General features: G+C 44.5%; 1 protein-coding gene across 1 annotated transcript in view; it reads left to right on the top strand.

The window, feature by feature from the left end:
• Positions 1–24,250, top strand: part of LOC110485803 (bMERB domain-containing protein 1) — a 39,126-nt gene extending 14,876 nt beyond the window's left edge. The window contains exons 3-6 of the mRNA XM_036940468.1: positions 17,065–17,138; positions 22,089–22,203; positions 22,504–22,574; positions 23,098–24,250. Of these exons, the coding sequence (XP_036796363.1) occupies positions 17,065–17,138; positions 22,089–22,203; positions 22,504–22,574; positions 23,098–23,213 (376 nt within the window). The 3' untranslated portion in view covers positions 23,214–24,250. The remainder of the gene's footprint in view (positions 1–17,064; positions 17,139–22,088; positions 22,204–22,503; positions 22,575–23,097) is intronic.
• Positions 24,251–25,562: the final 1,312 nt, after the last annotated feature.

Raw genomic sequence — 25,562 nt, 5'->3', positions numbered from 1 at the left:
GCTCCCACAGTTGATTTCTTCAAATCAAGCTGCTTACCTATTGCAGATTCAGACTTCCCAGCCTGGTGCAGGTCTACAATTTTGTTTCTGGTGTCCTTTGACAGCTCTTTGGTCTTGGCCATAGTGGAGTTTTGAGTGTGACTGTTTGAGGTTGTGGACAGGTGTCTTTTATACTGATAACTTGTTAAGGGTTTTAGAGACGTCATTAGCTGTGGTTTCTGACACGTACAGTGCCTTGCGAAAGTATTCGGCCCCCTTGAACTTTGCGACCTTATGCCACATTTCAGGCTTCAAACATAAAGATATAAAACTGTATTTTTTTGTGAAGAATCAACAACAAGTGGGACACAATCATGAAGTGGAACGACATTTATTGGATATTTCAAACTTTTTTAACAAATCAAAAGCTGAAAAATTGGGCGTGTAAAATTATTCAGCCCCTTTACTTTCAGTGCAGCAAACTCTCTCCAGAAGTTCAGTGAGGATCTCTGAATGATCAAATGTTGACCTAAATGACTAATGATGATAAATACAATCCACCTGTGTGTAATCAAGTCTCCGTATAAATGCACCTGCACTGTGATAGTCTCAGAGGTCCGTTAAAAGTGCAGCGAGCATCATGAAGAACAAGGAACACACCAGGCAGGTCCGAGATACTGTTGTGAAGAAGTTTAAAGCCGGTTTTAGATACAAAAAGATTTCCCAAGCTTTAAACATCCCAAGGAGCACTGTGCAAGCGATAATATTGAAATGGAAGGAGTATCAGACCACTGCAAATCTACCAAGACCTGGCCGTCCCTCTAAACTTTCAGCTCATACAAGGAGAAGACTGATCAGAGATGCAGCCAAGAGGCCCATGATCACTCTGGATGAACTGCAGAGATCTACAGCTGAGGTGGGAGACTCTGTCCATAGGACAACAATCAGTCGTATATTGCGCAAATCTGGCCTTTATGGAAGAGTGGCAAGAAGAAAGCCATTTCTTAAAGATATCCATAAAAAGTGTCGTTTAAAGTTTGCCACAAGCCACCTGGGAGACACACCAAACATGTGGAAGAAGGTGCTCTGGTCAGATGAAACCAAAATTGAACTTTTTGGCAACAATGCAAAATGTTATGTTTGGCGTAAAAGCAACACAGCTCATCAGCAGGGACAGGGAAGATGGTTAAAATTGATGGGAAGATGGATGGAGCCAAATACAGGACCATTCTGGAAGAAAACCTGATGGAGTCTGCAAAAGACCTGAGACTGGGACGGAGATTTGTCTTCCAACAAGACAATGATCCAAAACATAAAGCAAAATCTACAATGGAATGGTTCAAAAATAAACATATCCAGGTGTTAGAATGGCCAAGTCAAAGTCCAGACCTGAATCCAATCGAGAATCTGTGGAAAGAACTGAAAACTGCTGTTCACAAATGCTCTCCATCCAACCTCACTGAGCTCGAGCTGTTTTGCAAGGAGGAATGGGAAAAAATTTCAGTCTCTCGATGTGCAAAACTGATAGAGACATACCCCAAGCGACTTACAGCTGTAATCGCAGCAAAAGGTGGCGCTACAAAGTATTAACTTAAGGGGGCTGAATAATTTTGCACGCCCAATTTTTCCGTTTTTGATTTGTTAAAAAAATTGAAATATCCAATAAATGTCGTTCCACTTCATGATTGTGTCCCACATACAGTTTTGTATATTTATGTTTGAAGCCTGAAATGTGGCAAAAGGTCGCAAAGTTCAAGGGGGCCGAATACTTTCGCAAGGCACTGTATATGGTTCAATCACCAGCATACATGGACACACAGGCTTTGTTTAATGCCAGTGACGAGTCATTGGTAAAAATAGAAAAGAGTAAAGGGCCTAGAGAGCTACCCTGTGGTACACCACACCCTACATGTTTGATATTAGAGAGGCTACTATTAAAGAAAATGGACAATGACCCCAAGCATTCTTCCAAAGCTGTGGCAAAATAACTTAAGGACAACAAAGTCAAGGTATTGGAGTGGCCATCACAAAGCCCTGACCTCAATCCTATAGAAAATTTGTGTGCAGAACTGAAAAAGCGTGTGCGAGCAAGGAGGCCTACAAACCTGACTCAGTTACACCAGCTCTGTCAGGAGGAATGAGCTAAAATTCACCCAACTTATTGTGGTAAGCCTGTGGGAGGCTACCCAAAAAGTTTGACCTAAGTTAAACAATTTAAAGGCAATGCTACCAAGTGTATGTAAACTTCTGACCCACTGGGAATGTGATGAAAGAAATAAAAGCTGAAATAAATAATTCTCTCTACTATATTCTGACATTTCACATTCTTAAAATGAAGTGGTGATCCTAACTGACCTAAAACAGGGAATAGGATTAAATGTCAGAAATTGTGAAAAACTGAGTTTAAATGTACACTGCTCAAAAAAATAAAGGGAACACTAAAATATCACATCCTAGATCTGAATGAATGAAATATTCTTATTAAATACTTTTTTCTTTACATAGTTGAATGTGCTGACAACAAAATCACACAAAGATTATCAATGGAAATCAAATGTATCAACCCATGGAGGTCTGGATTTGGAGTCACACTCAAAATTAAAGTGGAAAACCACACTACAGGCTGATCCAACTTTGATGTAATGTCCTTAAAACAAGTCAAAATGAGGCTCAGTAGTGTGTGTGGCCTCCACGTGCCTGTATGACCTCCCTGCAACACCTGGGCATGCTCCTGATGAGGTGGCGGATGGTCTCCTGAGGGATCTCCTCCCAGACCTGGACTAAAGCATCCGCCAACTCCTGGACAGTCTGTGGTGCAACGTGGCGTTGGTGGATGGAGCGAGACATGATGTCCCAGATGTGCTCAATTGGATTCAGGTCTGGGGAACGGGCGGGCCAGTCCATAGCATCAATGTCTTCCTCTTGCAGGAACTGCTGACACACTCCAGTCACATAAGGCCTAGCATTATCTTGCATTAGGAGGAACCCAGGGCCAACCGCACCAGCATATGGTCTCACAAGGGGTCTGAGGATCTCATCTCGGTACCTAATGGCAGTCAGGCTACCTCTGGCGAGCACATGGAGGGCTGTGCGGCCCCCCAAAGAAATTCCACCCCACACCATGACTGACCCACCTCCAAACCGGTCATGCTGGAGGATGTTGCAGGCAGCAGAACGTTCTCCACGGCATCTCCAGACTGTCACGACTGTCACATGTGCTCAGTGTGAACCTGCTTTCATCTGTGAAGAGCACAGGGCGCCAGTGGCGAATTTGCCAATCTTGGTGTTCTCTGGCAAATGCCAAACGTCCGGCACGGTGTTGGGCTGTAAGCACAACCCCCACCTGTGGACGTTGGGCCCTCATACCACCCTCATGGAGTCTGTTTCTGACCGTTTGAGCAGACACATGCACATTTGTGGCCTGCTGGAGGTCATTTTGCAGGGCTCTGGCAGTGCTCTTCCTGCTCCTCCTTGCACAAAGGCGGAGGTAGCGGTCCTGCTGCTGGGTTGTTGCCCTCCTACGGCCTCCTCCACGCCTCCTGATGTACTGGCCTGTCTCCTGGTAGCGCCTCCATGCTCTGGACACTACGCTGACAGACATAGCAAACCTTCTTGCCACAGCTCGCATTGATGTGCCATCCTGGATGAGCTGCACTACCTGAGCCACTTGTGTGGGTTGTAGACTCTGTCTCGTGCTACCACTACAGTGAAAGCACCGCCAGCATTCAAAAGTGACCAAAACATCAGCCAGGAAGCATAGGAACTGAGAAGTGGTCTGTGGTCACCACCTGCAGAACCACTCTTTTATTGGGGATGTCTTGCCAATTGCCTATAATTTCCACCTGTTGTCTATTCCATTTGCACAACAGCAGGTGAAATTTACTGTCAATCAGTGTTGCTTCCTAAGTGGACAGTTTGATTTCACAGAAGTGTGATTGACTTGGAGTTACATTGTGTTGTTTAAGTGTTCCCTTTATTTTTTTGAGCAGTGTATTTGGCTAAGGTGTATGTAATCTTCCGACTTCAACTGTATGTCACTTAATCAGATCTAAGTTCAAATACTACAGCGGCAAGAAAAAGTATGTGAACCCTTTGGAATGACCTGCATTTCTACATAAATTGGTCAAAAAATGTATCTGATCTTCCTTTAAGTCACAACAATAGACAAAAACATTCTGCTTAAACTAATAACACACAAATTATTTTATTTTTCTTGAGTATGACGGAGCATATAAAGTGTAAGTAGTTAGTATAATAATCCCTGTATGTTGCCAATTCGGGAACATGAGTAAATCATGACTTGATCAAATCAAGTTTATAGAAAACCCATTCAACACACCACTCATAACAATAATAACAAAGAATAGAAGCAAAGTTGCTTCAACGATTTCATTATAATAGAATAGAAGGGAGTATAATCTGTTTAAATAGAACAGTGGGGTTCCTTTCAGGTCATACATCTTCTGTATTCTACACCTTGCCCACCGCAGGTCCCTCTTCATCCCGTCTGACAGGTAGAGAGGTAGATGAGGTGAGGCTCTCAGTTAGCTGACAGTGATGGATGTCTAGGCTCAGCTACCCAACTGTAATGCTGTGAAACTGGGTTACTGGAGGGCTACAGTTGTCCTACAGACAGGGGGAACCATAAGAACAGTGCCCTGCCATTCTCTTTGTTTTAGATAAAGAATAGAGTAGCATGGGTTCAAACTATAAACTGTACAAGTCACGATTCAGCTTCATCTAGGCAACCTGTAAACCGACAATGAACTGTTTACTGCATGTAATATAACAATAAATAATATATGCCGTTTAGCAGATGCTTTTATCCAAAGCAACTTACAACAGTGAGTGAGTGCATAAACCTTAGGGCATTGTCCCTCTCAGCTGGAGTGAAAAACAACTTTCCCTATTATCTTCCCTATTGATAATGCTACTAAACTGACCTTCTCCCTCAGGAGCTAGTGATGTCACTAGGCTGGGAACTCGGAAATGTCTGACTTCAGACTTCAGTGGTTCAAGACAACCAGGAACTTTGAAAAAACGAGATCCGACTTGGATCCAACTTTCCGACCTGAAGATCACGGACGCCATGATTTGAGCTAGTTTTTTTTCATCTTTCCCAGTTGTCTTAAAAGCACCGTTACTCAGTAGCTAGTGCTGTCCATTCATAATGACGTCACTAGTCTGACCCCTCACTCAGTAGCTAGTGCTGACCCTTCTTAATGATGTCACCTGGCTGACCCCTCACTCAGTAGTCATGTCCACAACATTCTAATTATACCGCTGCCACTTAGTCCTGAATTAACAATGATGTAGCATACTAATGATGACACTGTAGCTGACCCCCTCACTCAGCAGTGGTGTTCTGCTCTATCTACACTACAGAATGAATAATGTTCTGCTCTACAGTACGTCACTACACTGACCTATGAGTCATCACTTCCTCAGAAGGGAAATGTGTCATGTGGCAGGAGACCAGAACTCACTATGGTCTAATGTCTCATCCTCCTAGTCATGGATGATGTACCCTGTCTGTCTGACACCACTCTCCAGCCTCTAGAGCAGGGATGGGCAATTCCAGTCCTCGAGGGCCTGATTGGGGTCACAGTTTTGCCCCAGCCCCAGTTAACACACCTGATTCCAATAATCACCTAATCATGATCTTCAGTTTAGAATGCAGTTTGATTAATCAGCTGTGTTTGCTAGGGATGGAGAAAACATGTGACACCAATCAGGCCCACAAGGATTGGAGTTGCCTACCCCTGCTCTAGAGGAATGTTAGTATTTTGACCACCACTTACTGACAACGTGTGGCATGTAAGGAAATGACTATGTGTCTGCGTTTATATTCAGTCTGCTTCAGCCTTTACCCAGGCTGCTTTGAGTTAACCTCCCAGGATAGGTGTCAGAGGTCAGCCTGATATATCCTCAGTGATTGGCACTTTGAGACCCGTGGTTTCCATGGTGATTGGCACGTTGAGATCCGTGTTTACCATGGTTTCACACTTCTGGGATTTCCCCCCATCCTGTGTGTTTCAGCGTTGGGATGACGTCATGATTGGCCTGTGAAGGAGTGTTAGATCAGTGATTGACAGATTGCACTGTGATCTGAAAACAAGGCTTCAGCATCAGCACTTCCATCATTTATTGGGACCTAATGACTGGAATATGGTGTATAAACTAGACTGGGACAGGCAGCAAGGCTCCTACATGTTACTGTTATGGATTTATGACCCTCTGTCAATGGATACATTGGCTGCTGGTTGAGAGCACATATATACTTGCCTGGGCCCTTATTCACAAAGCGTCTCAGAGTGCTGATCTAGGATCAGGTCCCCTCTGTCCATGTAATGTTACTCATTATGAGCTAAAACACTAAACTGATCCTAGATTTGCACTCCTACTCTGAGACGCTTTGTGGATACAGGCCAGGGTCACTTTACTTCCTAGTGTGTTCCTACGTAGGTTCAGGATCGTACTAAAACAACGTTGATGTGTTCACAAGGAGAGAAGTAACTGTCTAGGAGACATTTTTCTTGCAATCTACCTTTACAAGTTCTTCAGCCAATTCTTAAAATATTAGCTTCTTGTACATCTCTCTTTATTAAGACTTAGTATTTTATTAAGAAGCAGTCTCTTGGCTGTATTGGTGAAGATCAAAGTAGGTCTCTGTAGTAAATTCAAAGAAAAGAAAATAAACTTTTTGGTTTGGGTGTCTTATGGCTTGGGTGTAAAAGCTGTTAAGAAGCCTTTTGGACCTAGACTTGGCGCTCCAGTAGCAGAGAGAACAGTCTATGACTAGTGTGGCTGGAGTCTTTGACATTTTTTAGGGCCTTCCTCTGACACCAGCTTAGCATAGAGGTCCTGGATGGAAGGAAGCTTGGCCCCAGTGATGTACTGGGCCGTATGCACTACTCTCGAAGGCCGAGCAGTTGCCATACCAGGCAGTGATGGAACCAGTCAGAATGCTCTCAATGGTGCAGCTGTAGAACCTTTTGAGTCTCCTGAGGGGGAATAGGTTTTGTCGTGCCCTCTTCACGACTCTTCATGTCTTAGTGTGTTTGGACCATGATAGTTTGTTGGTGATGTGGACACCAAGGAACTTGAAGCTCTCAACCTGCTCCACTACAGCCCCGTCGATGAGAATGGGGGCGTACTCGGTCCTCCTTTTCCTGTAGGCCACAATCATCTCCTTTGTCTTGATCACGTTGAGGGAGAGATTGTTGTCCTGGCACCACACGGCCAGGTCTCTGACCTCCTCCCTATAGGCTGTAGGCTCCCCTCCCCTCGTTGTTGGTGATCAGACCTACCACTGTTGTGTCATCGGCAAACTTGATGATGGTGTTGGAGTCGTGGCTGGCCATGCAGTCATGAGTGAACAGGGAGTACAGGAGGGGACTGACCACGCACCCTTGAGGGGCCAATGTGTTGAGGATCAGCATGGCGGATGTGTTGTTACCTACCCAAACTACCTAGCGGCTGCCCCGTCAAGAAGTCCAGGATCCAGTTGCAGAGGGAGGTGTTTAGCCCCAGGGTCCTGAGCTTAGTGATGAGCTTTGAGGGCGCTATGGTGTTGAACGCTGAGCTGTAGTCAATGAATAGCATCGCTACAACTCCCGTATGGGATACACAACCCAACCTAGCCGCACTGCTTCTTAACACAGCGTGCATCCAACCCGGAAGCCAGCCTAGCTTCAGTGATTTTTGCAGTTCGTTCCAGTCATTGGCAGCAGAGAACTGGAAGGAAAGGCGGCCAAAGGAAGAATTGGCTTTGGGGGTGACCAGTGAGATATACCTGCTCGAGCGTGTGCTACGGGTGGGTGCCGCTATGGTGACCAGTGAGCTGAGATAAGGCGGGGCTTTACTTAGCAGAGACTTGTAGATGACCTGGAACCAGTGGGTTTGGTGACGAGTATGAAGCGAGGGCCAGCCAACGAGAGTGTACAGGTCGCAGTGGTGGGTAGTATATGGGGCTTTGGTTACAAAACGGATGGCACTGTGATAGACTGCATCCAATTTGTTGAGTAGAGTGTTGGAGGCTATTTTGTAAATGACATCGCCGAAATCAAGGATCGGTAGGATGGTCAGTTTTACAATGGTATGTTTGGCAGCATGAGTGAAGGATGCTTTGTTGCGAAATAGGAAGCCGATTCTAGATTTAATTTTGGATTGGAGATGCTTAATGTGAGTCTGGAAGGAGAGTTTACAGTCTAACCAGACACCTAGGTATTTTTAGTTGTCCACATATTCTAGGTCAAAACCGTCCAGAGTAGTGATGCTGGACAGCAGGCAGGTGTGGGCAGCGATCGGTTGAAGAGCATGCATTTAGTTTTACTTGCATTTAAGAGCAGTTGGAGACCACGGAAGGAGAGTTGTATGGCATTGAAGCTCGTCTGGAGGTTAACACAGTTTCCAAAGAAGGGCTGGAAGTATACAGAATGGTGTCGTCTGCGTAGAGGTGGATAAGAGAATCACCAGCAGCAAGGGTGACATCATCGATGTATACAGAGAAGAGAGTCGACCCGAGAATCAAACCCTGTGGCACCCCCGTAGAGACTGCCAGAGGTCCGGACAACAGGCCCTCCGATTTGACACACTGAACTCTATCAGAGAAGTAATTGGTGAACCAGGCGAGGCAATCATTTGAGAAACCAAGGCTGTTGAGTCGGCCGATAAGAATGTGGTGATTGACAGAGTCGAAAGCCTTGGCCAGGTCAATGAATACGGCTGCACAGTAATGTCTCTTATTGATGGCGGTTATGATATCGTTTAGGACCTTGAGCATGGCTGAGGTGCACCCTTGACCAGCTCTGAAACCAGATTGCATAGCGGAGAAGGTACGGTGGGATTCGAAATGGTCGGTAATCTGTTTGTTAACTTGGCTTTCGAAGACCTTAGAAAGGCAGGGTAGGATAGATATAGGTCTGTAGCAGTTTGGGTCTAGAGTGTCACCCCCTTTGAAGAGGGGGATGACCACGGCAGCTTTCCAATCTTTGGGAATCTCAGACGATACAAAAGAGAGGTTGAACAGGCTAGTAATAGGGGTTGCAACAATTTCGGCAGATCATTTTAGAAAGATAGGGTCCAGATTGTCTAGCCCGGCTGATTTGTAGGAGTCCAGATTTTGCAGCTCTTTCAGAACATCAACTATCTGGATTTGGGCGAAGGAGAAATGGGGGAGGCTTTGGCGAGTTGCTGTGGGGGGTGGATGGCTGTTGTTCAGGGTAGGGGTAACCAGGTGGAAAGCATGGCCAGACATTGAAAAAGGCTTATTTAAATTCTCAATCGTAGTAGATTTATCGGTGGTGACAGTATTTCCTAGCCTCATTGCAGTGGGCAGCTGGGAGGAGGTGCTCCTATTCTCCATGGACTTTACAGTGTCCCAGAACTGTTTTGAGTTTGTGCAACAGGATGCACATTTCTGCTTGAAAAAACTACCCTTAGCTTAGCTATACATTATTAAAATAGCACAGTTGGTTAGGAGCACTTAAAATATCAGCCATCCTCTCCGGCATCATTCTACGGGTGTGCATGTAAGTGCATGTGTAAACACTGATACCCTGTTAACAGCCAGTTAACTGAATATCTCTGGTGGTTTCCTCTTTTCTGTCTTCCTCCCTGCAGCGGCACTATGTATTTGTCCTCTTCTGACGAGACCTGGATGTTTGTCTAACCCAGCTTTTTTTAAAGGGCCCACCACTAATGGTGGGTCACGACGTGTCAGAGTAAATGTATAATTATTTCATTCAATACTGGAACTGATTTTGCCAAATGCAACTGCACTCTCTGTTCAGTGCGCTCTCTGCTTAGCAGCTGTGTCTCTGCTCAATTTGCCAGCTGCGCGAGTGGGAGGGAGATGCCTTGTGCTTTGCTGTTTACGAGATCTTTTTTTCTGCAGTTTTATTGAAGATCACTTCGCGACCCACACGCTGCAGGGCTGTGGTTCAGCAGCAGATGATGCGCTGTCAGCCACTGCCTTGTCATTCTCACTCGCTCCATACAAACTTTGAGAAATAACCAGAAGCGCCCACAATGTGTTTTGTGCAGGGAAGTGCTTAGTAATGAGTCGCTCAAAACGAACAAATTAAAATGACACGTCCTGACAAAACATCCACAGCATGACGGTAAACCCAGGGAGTTATTTCAGAACACCTACAAAGTGGTTATGAACAACATCAATTGCCCAACGTTTAATTATTGCCTTAGCAAGTTTATCCGGACTTAAATGATCATCAAAGGGCATCCGTGCAGTCACTCCACGTTTGTTGAAGTCAGTTCAATTGACGCAACCTCCCGTTTGGCAGCAAAGGCTTCTCAAATGATAAATATGAACATAATTACAACAACAAAGGAGATGAGGGATCTGACTGAAGAAACAGTATTTCACTGAACAGACTTCTCTCGTGGATAAGAGGACTCTATCCTCTGTCTTTGGAATCACAATCTAATTTTGTGGTTAAAAAAATCTGCAGAAACATCTGTCTCAAATGAGCTCTGGTTTACGGATCAGGAGAATGATGGGAATAAGGTGCAAGGTGATAAGTAGTTGTACACGGGTGTGGGTGGGTTCATACTTCACCTTTGTTCAGGGTAATGAATACTACGAAGCTCCATTTACAATCGCTGACAGGGTATAACGTTACGGCTCCATAATGCTTCAGAAAACAGTGCTTCGACAGTGGAAAAGTAAGTCAGCTAGCATTGACCGAGGTAAAGAGAGTTTCAGGTTGGATATTCGACGGATATTCGCCTGTAGTTTTCCTTAGGTCCACCAACAGCAGTTAGGGACCGTCAACAAAGTGACAAATCAAAATGTTCACATTTCAATAGCTCTTTAACCATTACTCCTAACACTTTCAAAACTGGTTGTAGCTAACCCGATGGCATAGACACACATTGCACATCCTTTAGTTTGTCCATTTTCAGCTCCTTGGTCATGTGACCTGGTGACTTCAAACAAGGTTCAGAATGTCCACTGACTACCCTTCTATATTGCACACCCTTTAGTTTGTCCATTTTCATCTCACATGGTTTTACCTGCATTTTTCAACATTTTAATAGCTCCTTGGTCATGTGACCTAGTGACTTCAAATAAGATTCAGAATGTCCACTCCGTGGCCCTACACATTGCAAACCCTTCACACGGAACCCAAACCGGCTGGGCGCGTGTGCCATCGTGCCCTATCGTGCATACATTTATTTTGCCCCCCCACACCAAACGCGATCATGACACGCAGTTTAAAATATCAAAACAAACTCTGAACCAATGACATTAATTTGGGGACAGGTCGAAAATCATTAAACATGTATGGCAATTTGGCTAGTTAGCTTGCACTTGCTAGCTAACGTTCATTTGTCCGATTTCGCTAGCTTGCTGTTGCTAGCTAATTTGTCCTGGGATATAAACATTGAGTTGTTATTTTACCTGAAATGCACAAGGACCTATACTCCAGCAATTAATCCACACATAAAACGGACAACCGAATCGTTTCTAGTCATCTCTCCTCCTTCCAGACTTTTTCATCGTTTAACTTACATGGTTATCGCATCTAAACTTTCATTGTATTACCACGACTACCGGCAAAACAGTTCGTCTTTCAGTCACCCACGTGGGTATAACCATTGAGGAGATGGCACGTGGGTACCTGCTTCTATAAACCAATGAGGAGATGGGAGAGGCAGGACTTGCAGCGTGATCTGCGTCAGAAATAGGAATGAGTTCTCTTTTAGCTCTTGGCGTCGCAGACGATCGTTGGCGCACGCGAGCAGTGTGGGTGCAATAATTTAATAACATGGATTTCAACATTTATTTTGCGACGCTCGCGCACGCGACGTGTCCGGTCTGGTCAGCATGTCAGTTTGTCTATTTTCATCTCACATGATTTTACAATAATTTTTCTAAATGTAACATTTCAATAGCTCCTTGGTCATGTGACCGAATGTCCGCTGACTACCCTTCTGTATTGCACACTCTTGTTTGTGTACTGTAAAATCACGCGGTGTAACGTACATTTTTCATAGTTTCAAAGTTGCAACAGCTCCTTGGTCATGTCAATTACACACCTAAGAAGCATGCAGTGGATATACACCCATATTGCATAACCTCTAGTCATGTATCTTCTATATTGTTGTACATTAATATTAGTTTGACAATTAAGGGGGTTCAGTCCAGTGTTGTGTTTATTATTTTCTTTAGTATTTATCTACAATAATTGGTAGTTCTAAGTACTTATTTTCCATGTTTCTTTCTTTTTCCACAGTATTTAACAGCGGTACACAATAGGAGAGAGACAGAAAATATCTCCTTTCGTCGTTAATATCAACCATAAAGGAAAAGGGCAAAGTATGAGAGTCATGCTATAAATTGTCCAAAGCAGGGATGGAGAGTGAGCTTGTGAGGTAGGCTGCAGTGGGTTTGCTGGTCAATACATATACTGACCATGTAACCACAGCAATGGTGGCCAGTAAACCAATGAATAAAAATGTAATATTGACAAATTAAACAGAAATTGTAGACCTTTAATCTTTTCCAACATGTCAACAGACACTTAACTTCAATTAAGTATGAAACATTTCACAGTGTTAACTTTCTCTTTATTCCTGGTTGATGTACATTTCAGAGCCTCTTCAGTGTGGATGGGGTATAGCATACATTTTCAACAACAAAGACAGCACTTCCAGTTTGTGTTCTTTACTCTTTACTCTTTTGTCTTCATTCCTAGGCACAGCACATGGAACCACCGTTGGCATGCAAAACATTTGATCAAAGCAAAACCAAGCGTAACACGTTATAAATAATATCAAATATCAATGCAGTATGACGAATGACGAATTAGCCATCCATTGTGTGATATCATAAATTGTCTTACTGTTGTCAAAAGATTATAAACATGTTAAATGAAGTTACTAACCCAGTCAGTCTTTGGGCCACATCCAGGTTCTTTATCAGTGGCACACATGAAGCAGTTGTTGGCTTTGTTGAACTCTGAAATCATAGGCATGAACTGAACATGTCCCACACAACTACATAAAAATAAAGAATTTACATTTACTTTGAATTAAATGTCATTACATACCAGACATTTTTAGTATATCCTCAGCCATTTCTTTCCGCAGTTGCTCCATGTGTTTTTGAAGGTTCCATATGAATTTGGGATGTTGGGGAAGTTCTGTGCACCTTCCTTGGCCATCTACACCAACAAATAAAATAGAGTTTTTGACCTAATTGTCACATAACAGCTAACCATTCATTATTGAAAATATAACTATCAAACCTGCATTACAAAGACCCGCAGGTGTCCTGCTGCATGTTCTGAGTTATTTCCCCTCCTTTACACTTCCTGTCCACCCAGTTGTCTTTTCCATGGCAGGAGCTTCTCATTTTGAATTATTCTCTGTTTTATGTAAACATAATGCATAATTTCCTTTATGCCCCATTCTACACACACAGCCTAAATTATAGGCACTAAATGATTTACAGGACAATAATAAAGGTAGTGTATATGATCCAAGCCTATCACAGAGTGAATAAATGTAGAGCGTTTGTAGACTTTAAGAAAAAAATATTAAGTGACAGTTTCATCAGTATGTACGTGCTTAAAGAAAGTCATATCACAAAGATCACAGATCTTTGATCACAGTGCCCACCAAATCTATGACAATAGAGAATGAATTGTAAGCACCAAAGTGTGTTTGTCAAAATAATATCTGAAAATGTCAGTTGTTGAACATAATACTTCTATTTGCAATAGCAATTTATGATCTATGCAGTTGAGGAATATTCCATGTACCAACACTACATGTAGGACGGACATAAGACATTCCCACATACAGTATTTTTTGAATGTTTTATTTCACCTTTATTCAACCAGGTAAGCCAGTTGAGAACAAGTTCTCATTTACAACTGCGACCTGGCCAAGATAAAGCAAAGCAGTGTGACACAAACAACAACACGGAGTTACACATGGAATAAACAAACAAACAGTCAATAACACAATACAAAAGTCTATATGCAGTGTGTGCAAATGAAGTATGATTAGGGAGGTAAGGCAATAAATAGGCCGTAGTGGCGAAATATTTACAATTTCGCAAATAAACACTGGAGTGAGATGTGCAGAAGATGAATGTGCAAGTAGAGATACTGTGGTGCAGCAAAGGAGCAAAAAATAAAATAAATAACAATATGGGGATGAGGTAGTTGGATGGGCTATTTACAGATAGGCTATGTACAGGTGCAATGATTTGTAAGCTGCTCTGATAGCTGATGCTTAAAGATAGTGAGGGAGATATGAGTCTCCAGCTTCAGTGATTTTTGCCATTCGTTCCAGTAATTGGCAGCAGAGAACTGGAAGGAAAGGCAGCCTAAGGAGGAATTGGCTTTGGCGGTGACCAGTGAAATATACCTGCTGGAGGGCGTGCTACGTGTGGGTGCTGCTATGATGACCAGTGAGCTGAGATAAGGCGGGTCTTTACCTAGCAAGGACTTATAGATGACCTGGAGCCAGTGGGTTTGGTGACGAATATGAAGCGAGAGCCAGCCAACGAGAGCATACAGGTCGCAGTGGTGGGTAGTATATGGGGCTTTAGTGACAAAACGTATGGCACTGTGATAGACTGCATCCAATTTGCTGAGTAGAGTGTTGGTGGCTATTTTGTAAATGGCATCGCCGAAGTCAAGGATCGGTAGGATAGTCAGTTTTACGAGGGTTTTTTGGCAGCATGAGTGAAGGATGCTTTGTTGCGAAATAGGAAGCCGAATCTAGATGTAATTTTGGATTGGAGATGCTTAATATGAGTCTGGAAGGAGAGTTTACAGAGTTTATTTGTAGTTGTCCACATATTCTAAGTCAGAACCGTCCAGAGTCGTGATGCTAGGCGGGTGGGCAGATGAGGGCAGCGATCGGTTGAAGAGCATTCATTTAGTTTTACTTGCATTTAAGAGCAGTTGGAGGCCACGGAAGGAGAGTTGTTTGGCATTGAAGCTCGTCTGGAGGTTAGTTAACGCAGTGTCCAAAGAAGGGCCAGAAGTATACAGAATGGTGTCGTCTGCGTAGAGGTGGATCAGAGAATCACCAGCCGCAAGAGCGACATCATTGCTGTATACAGAGAAGAGAGTCGGCCTGAGAATTGAACCCTTTGGCACCCCCATAGAGACTGGCAAAGGTCCGGACAACAGGCCCTCCCATTTGACACACTGAACTCTATCTGAGAAGTAGTTGATGAACCAGGCGAGGCAGTCATTTGAGAAACCAAGGCTGTTGAGTCTGCCGATAAGAATGCGGTGATTGACAGTCGAAAGCCTTGGCCAGGTCGATGGATACGGCTGCACGGTATTGTCTTTTGTCGATGGTGATTATGATATCGTTTAGGACCTTGAGCGTCGCTGAGGTGCACCCATGACCAGCTCGGAAACCAGATTGATTGCATAGCGGAGAAGGTACAGTGGGATTCGAAATGGTCGGTGATCTGTTTGTTAACTTGGCTTTGAAGACCTTAGAAAGGCAGGGTAGGATGGATATAGGTCTGTAACAGTTTGGGTCTAGAGTGTCTCCCACTTTGAAGAGGGGGATGACCGCGGCAGATTTCCAATCTTTGGGGATCTCAGACGATACGAAAGAGAGGTTGAAATTAATGTAAAACCATATGAGAGGAAAATTGACAAACTAAAGGGTGTGCAATGTGTAGGGCCACTGAGTGGACATTCTGAACCTTGTTTGAAGTCACTAGGTCTCATGACCAAGGAGCAAACTAAAGACAAGTACAGAAACAGACTCAATGCTGAGCATGACCTTAGGGTTGCACTGTCAAAAACTGAGCCCAGAATAGACATTCTTGATGAAAACTTCAATCAGCCACACACCTTTCATTAGGAGTGTGTGTGTGTGTGCGCTTGCGTGTTTGTTTTCTGGTCTACGTCTGTGTGATATGATCAATTTATTCCAGTTCGGAATGAAAATGATTTATTGTATTTTAACACCAACCATTCCAACCTAGACAGATATGTAAGAGTGTTTTTAATGGGGAAAAATAAACATGAATCGCTATTTATATGGGTATTTCATTTCATTGTCATGTGTTTTTGTCTATATTGCATTTGTTTTAAACATAAGGGCAATTAAATGTACCGATATGTACCTATAGTTGCAGGTTTTCATAAGCTTGGGTCCCAGGAAATCACAGAATTTCTCATGTGGGTCCCAGGCTGAAAAAGTTGAAGAATCCCTGGTCTAATCACATGGAGCAGAGCGCCTAGTCCTACTCCCTGTATTGTAATGCTTGGAAAGTGTTACATGGAGGGAGGGAGCGAGAGAGAGAGCGAGAGAATCCTTTCCTCATTCATTGGAGGAGGGAGGTTTTGGCACAGGCAATGTATGGAAGCCCAGCAGTGTTTATTTAATAATTGGATCTTGTTTTTAGCCTTTGATGACACTGTTTAGAATCTGAAATATCTAATAAGTCAGGCATTCTGTTTAAAGCTGTGCCAGTGGGTTCAGTACAATGTGGTGGGAGAGAGAAAGGCAGCTGAGTACAGGCTGAGCGGGGGGGGGGGGGGGGGGGGGGCTTTCTACCATTGACGTTAAATAACATCGGAGATGTGAGGCTGGCTGCTCAGAGACAGTAATGGTATTGGATGTGGCGCTGTAGAGAATACCAGAGAAGTCTTATGTCACACCTGAAAGAACTCTAACTCATGGAATGATTTTAGAGTTCAACATTACAGTCCAAGTGTGATGAATCCTGTTGAGTCTAGTGGCTGTTCTCTGGAGCTTGGGATGCCACATGGGAGGGATTCTGCACCTTGCCCACCGCCATCCCTGTTCATCCTACCTGACAAGTAGAAAGGTCGAGGAGGTGAGCCTCTCAGTTAGCTGACAGTAATGGATGTCTCTAGGCTCTGTGATGCTGTGATACTGGGTTACTGGTATCAAAAATGTATACACTCACTACTGTAAGTCGCTCTGGATAAGAGCGTCTGCTAAATGACAAAACATTTGAATAAATACATGTAAACTTCGATTGGACCATTTGCTGAATGATTGTGAATAATGCAGGGGTTTTAAATCATTCAATGTTTATGTCTTTAGGATGGATGACATTCAGCTGTGTAAGGAAATCACTCGCCTCAAGAAGGAGCTCCAGAAACTGGTGTCCATACCAGGTATAATCTATGTTTACATTGTGTGCCCAACTATTATTTATTTATTATTATTATTCTTTTTTATATTGTTTTCTTCACTTTAGTTAGGGCAATGAGTATGAGAATAGTGTTTTGGATGGAGAGGTCAACTACTGAGAGGTCTTGAACTGCAGACTAAGGTACAATGGATTGTAGAGGGTTAAATTCCAGACATACTGTAAAACTTGCCGTCAATGGCAGGAAAGATTGCCTCTGATTGGACAGACAATCTCTTCCTGACCTCTGTCCAACACCACACCCTCTACAGGTTCAGAGTACACACAGAATCAGGAAGTGGTGTTGTGTCATAAGCATAAACACTTCTCAACAAACAATACCCATCTTTCATACTCAGCTGGGACCATGTGGGGCTGAGTATGGATAAATTCATTTGTGCTTAATGAAACTGACATTGTCTTTGTATCCTGTGATATGTGTAAATTGTTGTGCTGTAAAATAGTTGGTAACACTTTACTGTAGGTGTCCTTATGCATGCATTCATAAAGCCTTATAACAGCTATATTAAGGCCAGAGGGGTTGTGGTATATGGCCAATATACCATGGCTAAGGGCTGTTCTTATGCACGACGCAACATGGAGTGCCTTATTGCTGCTATGAACTGGTTACCAACATAATTAGAAGAGTAAACAAGTAGTTTTGTGTCATACCCATGGTATATTTAAGCAATAAGGCCTGGGGGGGTGTGGTATATGGCCAATATTCCACTGGATAAGGGCTGTTCTGGTATGTTGGCCACATATCACAAACCCCAGAGGTGCCTTATTGCTATTATAAACTGGTTACCAACATAATTAGAGAAGTTAAAATACATGTTTTGTCCTACCCATGGTACACGATCTGAAATACCATGACTTTCAACCAATTTTTTTATTTATTTTTATTTTACCTTTATTTGACTAGGCAAGTCAGTTAATTAAGAACAAATTCTTATTTTCAATGACGGCCTAGGAACAGTGGGTTAACTGCCTGTTCAGGGGCAGAACGACAGATTTGTACCTTGTCAGCTCGGGGGTTGGAACTTGCAACCTTCCGGTTACTAGTCCAACACTCTAACCACTAGGCTACCCTGCCGCCAATCAGCATTCAGGACTCAAACCACCCAGTTTATAATGTCTGATAAACCACAGCTTTCAGCCAAGCATCATCCAGGAGCCAAACTACCTAGTTTATAAAACACATTATAACATTTGTTATAAGCTGTCTTAAGTAGTTTTAATTAATCATGATTCACAGCATGAGATGTTATAAAACCAGATATAATTATTTTAAAAAATGACTGTTCATCCTGTTGTCATATATTGAGTTTGTTCTACCACTGATTTAACCCCTGTTGACAGTGGATATATTTCGCACAATTGACCCAGGTTCATCCGGGTTTGGCAGGTGTAGGCTATCATTGTAAATAAGAATTTGTTCTTAACTGACTTGCCTAGTTAAATAAAGGTTAAATAAAATAAAATAAAAAAATAAAAATACAGTGACATGTTACCAAATAATTAATAAGTGAGGTCAGTAGTCCCTTCACCATCCACAAAATGTAATAACTGTATAATTTTTACTTAATTCTTGAAATGATTCTTCAGCACAGCAGAATCCTGTGAAGAGATACTGTATACATTGTCATTATAGAAGTGATCAAACTCAAACCCCCCTTTAAACAATGTTTCCCTATTAACATGGAATCCTCTACCGAAATATATCCACTGTCAACGGGTCAAATTGGTGGTAGAACAAACTCCTATCCCGTGTTCATTTCGTCAACAATAAATATCAAGAAAAATACTCATCAACAAACAATTTTTTTTGACGAGAAACAAATTCGGTTTACCCTTTTATCGGTGGATTAATTGTCAGAGTAGAGGACCTTGTGCATTTCAGGTAAAATAACAACCCAATGTTTATATACCAGGACAAATTTGCTAGCAACAGCAAGCTAACTAAGTTTCCATAAATGTTTAATGCTTTTCAACCTGTCCCCAAATTAATCTAATTGGTTCAGAGATCGCGGACGCATGCACGCGTGCGGTTTGGTCAGCATGTAAGAGAGGGAGTAAACTTTGTTTCTCTTTGAGGCACCTGGCTTCGCATCAGTTCAAAATATTGACAAATGACTGAAGTGACCCCCTGGGAACTGTGTGGGAGAGCCGGGCAGATCAGCTCCATCAGACATCGCAACTGAAAGATGTCAATTCTGCCATTGAGAGGATTACATTAAATATTCTGCATGCGTTCATATTCTTAGGATTGGACAAAACAGATGAAAATATCATTTTCATCTGCTTTCCAATCCTCTTAAAATGTATTTCAGTTGCCGGGCTCTCCCACACAACTCCCAGGCGGTGACTTCAGTCACTCGTCAATCTTTTGAACTGATGCAAGGTCAGGTGCCACACTTGTCTTGTAATTGACCTCAACTAGAAACAATAATGTTTACTCTTTACTCTCTTTCTTACTTTCGTGTAGGATATTTTTGCTTTGATCACATCAGAAGCTCTATTTTCCCATGAGAGCTGTTATTCATCCGTCTGTGTTGCTGCTCTCGCGCAGCGGTCTGCAAATGCGTGTTGAGGTTGCTTTTTTCCTATGGGGAAAAACTAATGCAAATGGTTGAATATTAGGGGAAAACTAATGCTATTTAAATATTAGGATTAAAGTAATACTTTGGGAAAGCATAAATTCTCCCTTTTTCAAGAAACCACTGTTATTTACCCCCCTTGATGGTTATGATGGGGAGAAAATCTGAGCTTTAAATTATTTAACCTTTAGCCATAACTTTATAGCCTATATGGTTAACTATGGCTGGCATTGGTTATAATCTGCCACAATATCAATATTGCCAGTTAAGGTACACGAGGGGATAGTATACTCGATCAGTTGTTCAATTTGTCTGGATCTACTAAAAGACCCAGTGACTACTTCCTGTGGATACAGCTACTGTATGGGCTGTATTGAGGGCAGCTGGGATCAGGATGACCACAAGGGTTTCTACAGTTGCCCTCTGTGTATGGAAAGATTTATCCAAAGGCCTGTTCTGAAGAAAAACACTCTGTTGGCTGACTTCTGAATCTGAAGACAGGACTCCAACCTGCTCCTCCAGCTCACTGTTATGCTGATTTTTGAGAAATGGAGTGTGATTTTTGTTCTGGGAGAAAACTCAAAGCTGTCAAGTCCTGTCTGGTGGTGTCTGGCCTCTTGCTGTGAGTCTCACCTCAAGCCTCACTATGAATCTCCTACCTTTAAGAAGCACCACTTGGTCCAAGCCACCACACAGCTACAGGAGAAGATCTACTCTCATCATGATAAACTACTAGAGGTTTACTGCTGGTCCGATCAGCAGTTTATCTGTTATCAGTGTTTGTTAGATGAACATAAAGGCCATGAAACAGTCTCAGTTGCAGCAGAAAGGATTGCGAAACAGAGTGATTTGGGGGAGACATTCCAGCAGAGAATCCAAGGGATAAAGAAGGAGAAGAATAAAGTAAGAAAGGCTATAAAGTCACTCAAGCGATCTACATAGGGTGCGGTGAAGAACAGTGGAAGTATCTTTACTAGCATGATCTGTTCCATTGAGAAAAGGCACTCTGAGGTGAAGAAGCTGATCATAGGGATTCATGTTGAAGAGCGATTGGTGCGACTGGAGCAGGAGGTGGTTGAGCTGAGGAGGAGAGGCAATGAGCTGGAGGAAACTGAGGACCACATCCATTTCCTCCAGACTGTCTAGTCTCTCTGTGTCACTCCTGCATCTGAAGCCTTACCTAGCACTGTCGACCAACATGTCTCCTTTGAAGATGTGAAGAAATCAGTCTCCGGACTAAAAGAACGACTGGAGGATGTATTGGAGGAGGAAGTGGCCAAGATATCTGGAAATGATCAGCTCACATTGGATCCCAACACAGCACGTAACAAACTGTATCTGTCGGTGGGGAACAGAGATGTTAAATGGGACCAGTGTCAGTTGTTGGAATATCCTGACCATCCAGACAGATTTACCTTCTACCCCCAGGTGCCGTGTAGGGAGGGTCTGTCTGGAGCCTGCTACTGGGAGGTACACTGGGACGGGGATGGGTCAGTTTGTATAGCCGTCTCATATCAAGGGATCAGCAGAAAAGACAGAGGCAGTTTGTTTGGGAAGAATGATCAATCCTGGTGTTTAATCTGTTCTGACTATAGCTGCACCTTCTACCACAACGATAAACAGACTGATATCCCTGTACCCTGCTCTTCCAGAGTAGGAGTGTACCTGGACCACAAGGAAGGAACTCTGTCCTTCTATGGCGTCTCAATGACCCTCCTCCATAGAGTCCAGACCACATTCCCTCAGCACCTCTATCCTGGGTTTGGGGTAGATTTAGTGGGTTCTGTGAAGATAATGGCATTGACACATTAAGTTTGATAAGAATGTAAGCAGAAAATTGCATCTGGTGATCTGTTTCTTTTGTCAAAATGCATCCACTGCATGTGGGACCTAACACAATTTGTGCTTCATAAAACCTTTGTTGTAAATTGTTGTGGATTTTCTGATTTCTGATTTTTCATGAGTTGTAAGTGCTGTAAAATAATGATTAAGGCTGTATTCAATCCATATCGCTGAAGTTCAGCGCTCTAGAGCAATTTAAAGGTAAAGGTCATTTCCCATTGAGCCGACATATGCAGCGTTTACCGGGAATGCAGTCTCATCTAACACGGAAACACTACCTTTACATTTCTATCACCCTGTAGCGCAGCTCTACAGCACCACAGACTGAATCCAGTCGTAAGTGAGATCATTAAATCCTTCGCCAAGCACAAAATGTATGTCATGTGTCAGTAATGATTACAATGTGTTAATATCGACTTGGGGAATGAGACACTGTGTAATCATACATTATCATGACCAAAGTGATCAAACTCATAAATTTTTTTCTGTTACAGACAATGACAAGTCCAACGAGGACAGACAGAAAGAGGAGGATCTTCTCCAGCAGATCCACAAGCTGGTGGAGACCAGAGATTTCCTTGTTGACGATGTGGAGTTTGAGAGGCTAAGGCAAGTGTGACCGACTGGGGTTCGAAACCAGGTGTCATGCTCACCAGAACACTGTTAGCTCTCTGAGCTAAAGCCTAGGCATTTTACCTTGGGGTCCCAACGTACATACAGTATGTCGTCAGGTCTCAAACCAGGTCATCACGGGAGCGTGGTTCTGAACCACCTATGTTACAGAACTCTGTTCCATCTGCCTTGTCCCCCCCCCCCCCCCCCCCCCCGAAATACAAATACAATACGAGGTAATAATTGATTGTTTTTGAGGCATGTGAAGACACTCATCCATTTTTCTCTCCTCTACAGGGAAAGGGAGGAGGACAAAGAAATGGCTGATTTCCTCCAGTCCAAGTTCCCCAGAAACTCCAAGAAGAAAGGTGTGTGTGTGTGTGTGTGTGTGTGTGTGTGTGTGTGTGTGTGTGTGTGTGTGTGTGTGTGTGTGTGTGTGTGTGTGTGTGTGTGTGTGTAGTCATAGTGAGTTATTATTTTCCATTCAAATGCTCAATTGTATTTCTCAACATTTTCAAGTATTCACTTTGAGGCAGTAAGAGTCAGTGGCCTTGATTTGATGACGATTTCTTTGGACAGTTTTGCGCCTCTTTCTTGTTAAATTCTTTCTTCCCTACTGAAGCATTTATTTTTGAAACAATGTTTTTCACCCACAAAAATGCATACATCTTTGAACTGGCTCCCCACCGAGCAAAATTAGTTTTCATCAGCGTGTATTCTGCTCATATCAGATCATCTGAAGGCGTGTGTGTGCATGCATGTGTCTGCGTACCCTTGTGTCTGGGTGAGTCTGAATGTGTGTGTCATTATGTCTGATCTACTACTGCATCACCAGTGCTCCACCTGGTACATCCCCATATCCTCTGACTGACTCCACCTCTTCTTCCCCAGGTCAAATTCCAGCCAGACGGCTAACGTCCAGGGCCCAGCAGACCTCGTCCCCCTTCACCAAGACAGGCCTGTCCCTACTGAAGGAGTGCTGTGGCTTCACCTGCTCCATCATGTAGGCCGGGCCCTCGGGGGCTCTACCATGGAGCCAAAATAGAACCCTGTTGCATCACAGTTTCAGCTTTCCAACCCGAGTAACACTTGAAGTACGGACAGACAAGTAGGAGTAGGTTGGGTATGTCGCCAGGATGAGATTAGTGGTGTTTTATCTCCCAGTCTATGCTGCATCCCGTCTGGGCTGTGTTTCTCTTTCACTCCTTTGTTTCTCTCTCTCTCCCTGTCTCTCTCCCTTTCCAACCCTCCCCCTCTCTCTCCCTCCCTCCCCCTCTCTCTCTCTCTCGTTAGGGCTCGAGTCCTATCTGCACTTCTAGTTGGGTTCTATACCCAGTGTCCCCTCTCCGCATCAGGCTCATCCCCCATGAGGCTGTGCAATGATCTTCCGTCGTCTGTATCAGACTATTCTCATTCATCATTGTCAGAGTCCCTCCTACTGCCTCTCCCCACCTCTCAATGGTGTCACCAATGCTCTCAGAGCAGTTCATTCTGGACTATCTCATTGGCACCTTTATACCTAGAACCTGTCCCTTCATCGAAATTAGATGTAAACGTAATTTGCTTGAGTCAGATATTGCTATCAAATGATGTACAAAGCTCTGCTTGTCTACCAGTGGCAGATGTTAAATATTGCTGCCCCGGTGTAGATGATTATTTATGATGCCTGAGACTAAACCCAACAGTGAAGATGTACTGTACAGTATTTTCTCATTGGAACATCAGACATACATCTCTTTAAGCCCTGTTTAGCCTCCTTAACTCTTTTACCTTTCAAATTGCTGTAGTTGCCTTTGAACAGACTTCCCACTGGCTCACTAATTCATAGTCAGCGTTAATTGACGGCAGCCTAATCATGCTGCCAGGTCAACGTTAGCCAGACATGCAACTGATGGGCTAATTGATGTTTCGTGATAAGAGTATGGTTTCGTGATAACGTGACACTAACGTCAGTGTAACGACGTTCGTCTGTAGGAGGAGAAGCGGACCAAAAAGCAGCGTGGTGGTTATTCATGTTCTTTAATGGAAAACTGAACGATACATGAAATAACTCAAATCTACAAAACAACAAACGGAACGTGAAAACCTATACAGCCTATCCTGTGACAACAAACACAGTGACAGGAACAATCACCCACAAACACACAGTGACACCCAGGCTACCTAAGTATGATTCTCAATCAGAGACAACTAATGACACCTGCCTCTGATTGAGAACCATACTAGGCCGAAACATAGAAATACCCAAATCATAGAAAAACAAACATAGACTGCCCACCCAACTCACGCCCTGACCATACTAACTACATACAAAACAAAGGAAATAGAGGTCAGAACGTGACAGTACCCCCCCCCAAAGGTGCGGACTCCGGCCGCAAAACCTTGACCTATAGGGGAGGGTCTGGGTGGGCGTCTGTCCGCGGTGGCGGCTCTGGCGCGGGACGCGGACCCCACTTCACCATTGTCTTAGTCCGCCTTATTGTCCGCCTCTGTGGCTTTCTCACCATAGCCACCCCTCTCAATGACCCCAACTGGACAGAGGGGCTGCTTGGGACAGAGGGGCAGCTCGGGACAGAGGTGAAGCAGCTGCTCGGGACAGAGGGACAACTGCTCGGGACAGAGGGGCGATAGCAGCTCGGGACAGAGGGACGGCAGCAGCTCGGGACAGAGGGGCGGCAGCAGCTCGGGACAGAGGGGCGGCAGCAGCTCGGGACAGAGGGGCGGCAGCAGCTCGGGACAGAGGGGCGGCAGCAGCTCGGGACAGAGGGGCGGCAGCAGCTCGGGACAGAGGGGCGGCAGCAGCTCGGGACAGAGGGGCGGCAGCAGCTCGGGACAGAGGGGCGGCAGCAGCTCGGGACAGAGGGGCGGCAGCTGCTCGGGACAGAGGGGCGGCAGCTGCTCGGGACAGAGGGGCGGCAGCTGCTCGGGACAGAGGGGCGGCAGCTGCTCGGGACAGAGGGGCGGCAGCTGCTCGGGACAGAGGGGCGGCAGCTGCTCGGGACAGAGGGGCGGCAGCTGCTCGGGACAGAGGGGCGGCAGCAGCTCGGGACAGAGGGGCGATAGCAGCTCGGGACAGAGGGGCAGCTGCTCGGGCAGCCCCTGGCTGACTGGTGGCACTGGCGGCCCCTGGCTGACTGGCGGCACTGGCGGCCCCTGGCTGACTGGCGGCACTGGCGGCCCCTGGCTGACTGGCGGCACTGGCGGCCCCTGGCTTACTGGCGGCCCCTGGCTGACTGGCGGCACCGGCGGCCCCTGGCTGACTGGCGGCCCCTGGCTGACTGGCGGCACCGGCGGCCCCTGGCTGACTGGCGGCCCCTGGCTGACTGGCGGCACTGGCGGCCCCTGGCTGACGGGCG

Source organism: Oncorhynchus mykiss, chromosome 13 (assembly GCF_013265735.2).
Source record: "Oncorhynchus mykiss isolate Arlee chromosome 13, USDA_OmykA_1.1, whole genome shotgun sequence".
Taxonomy (NCBI): domain Eukaryota; kingdom Metazoa; phylum Chordata; class Actinopteri; order Salmoniformes; family Salmonidae; genus Oncorhynchus; species Oncorhynchus mykiss.
This window is presented reverse-complemented; position numbering and strand designations above follow the sequence as displayed.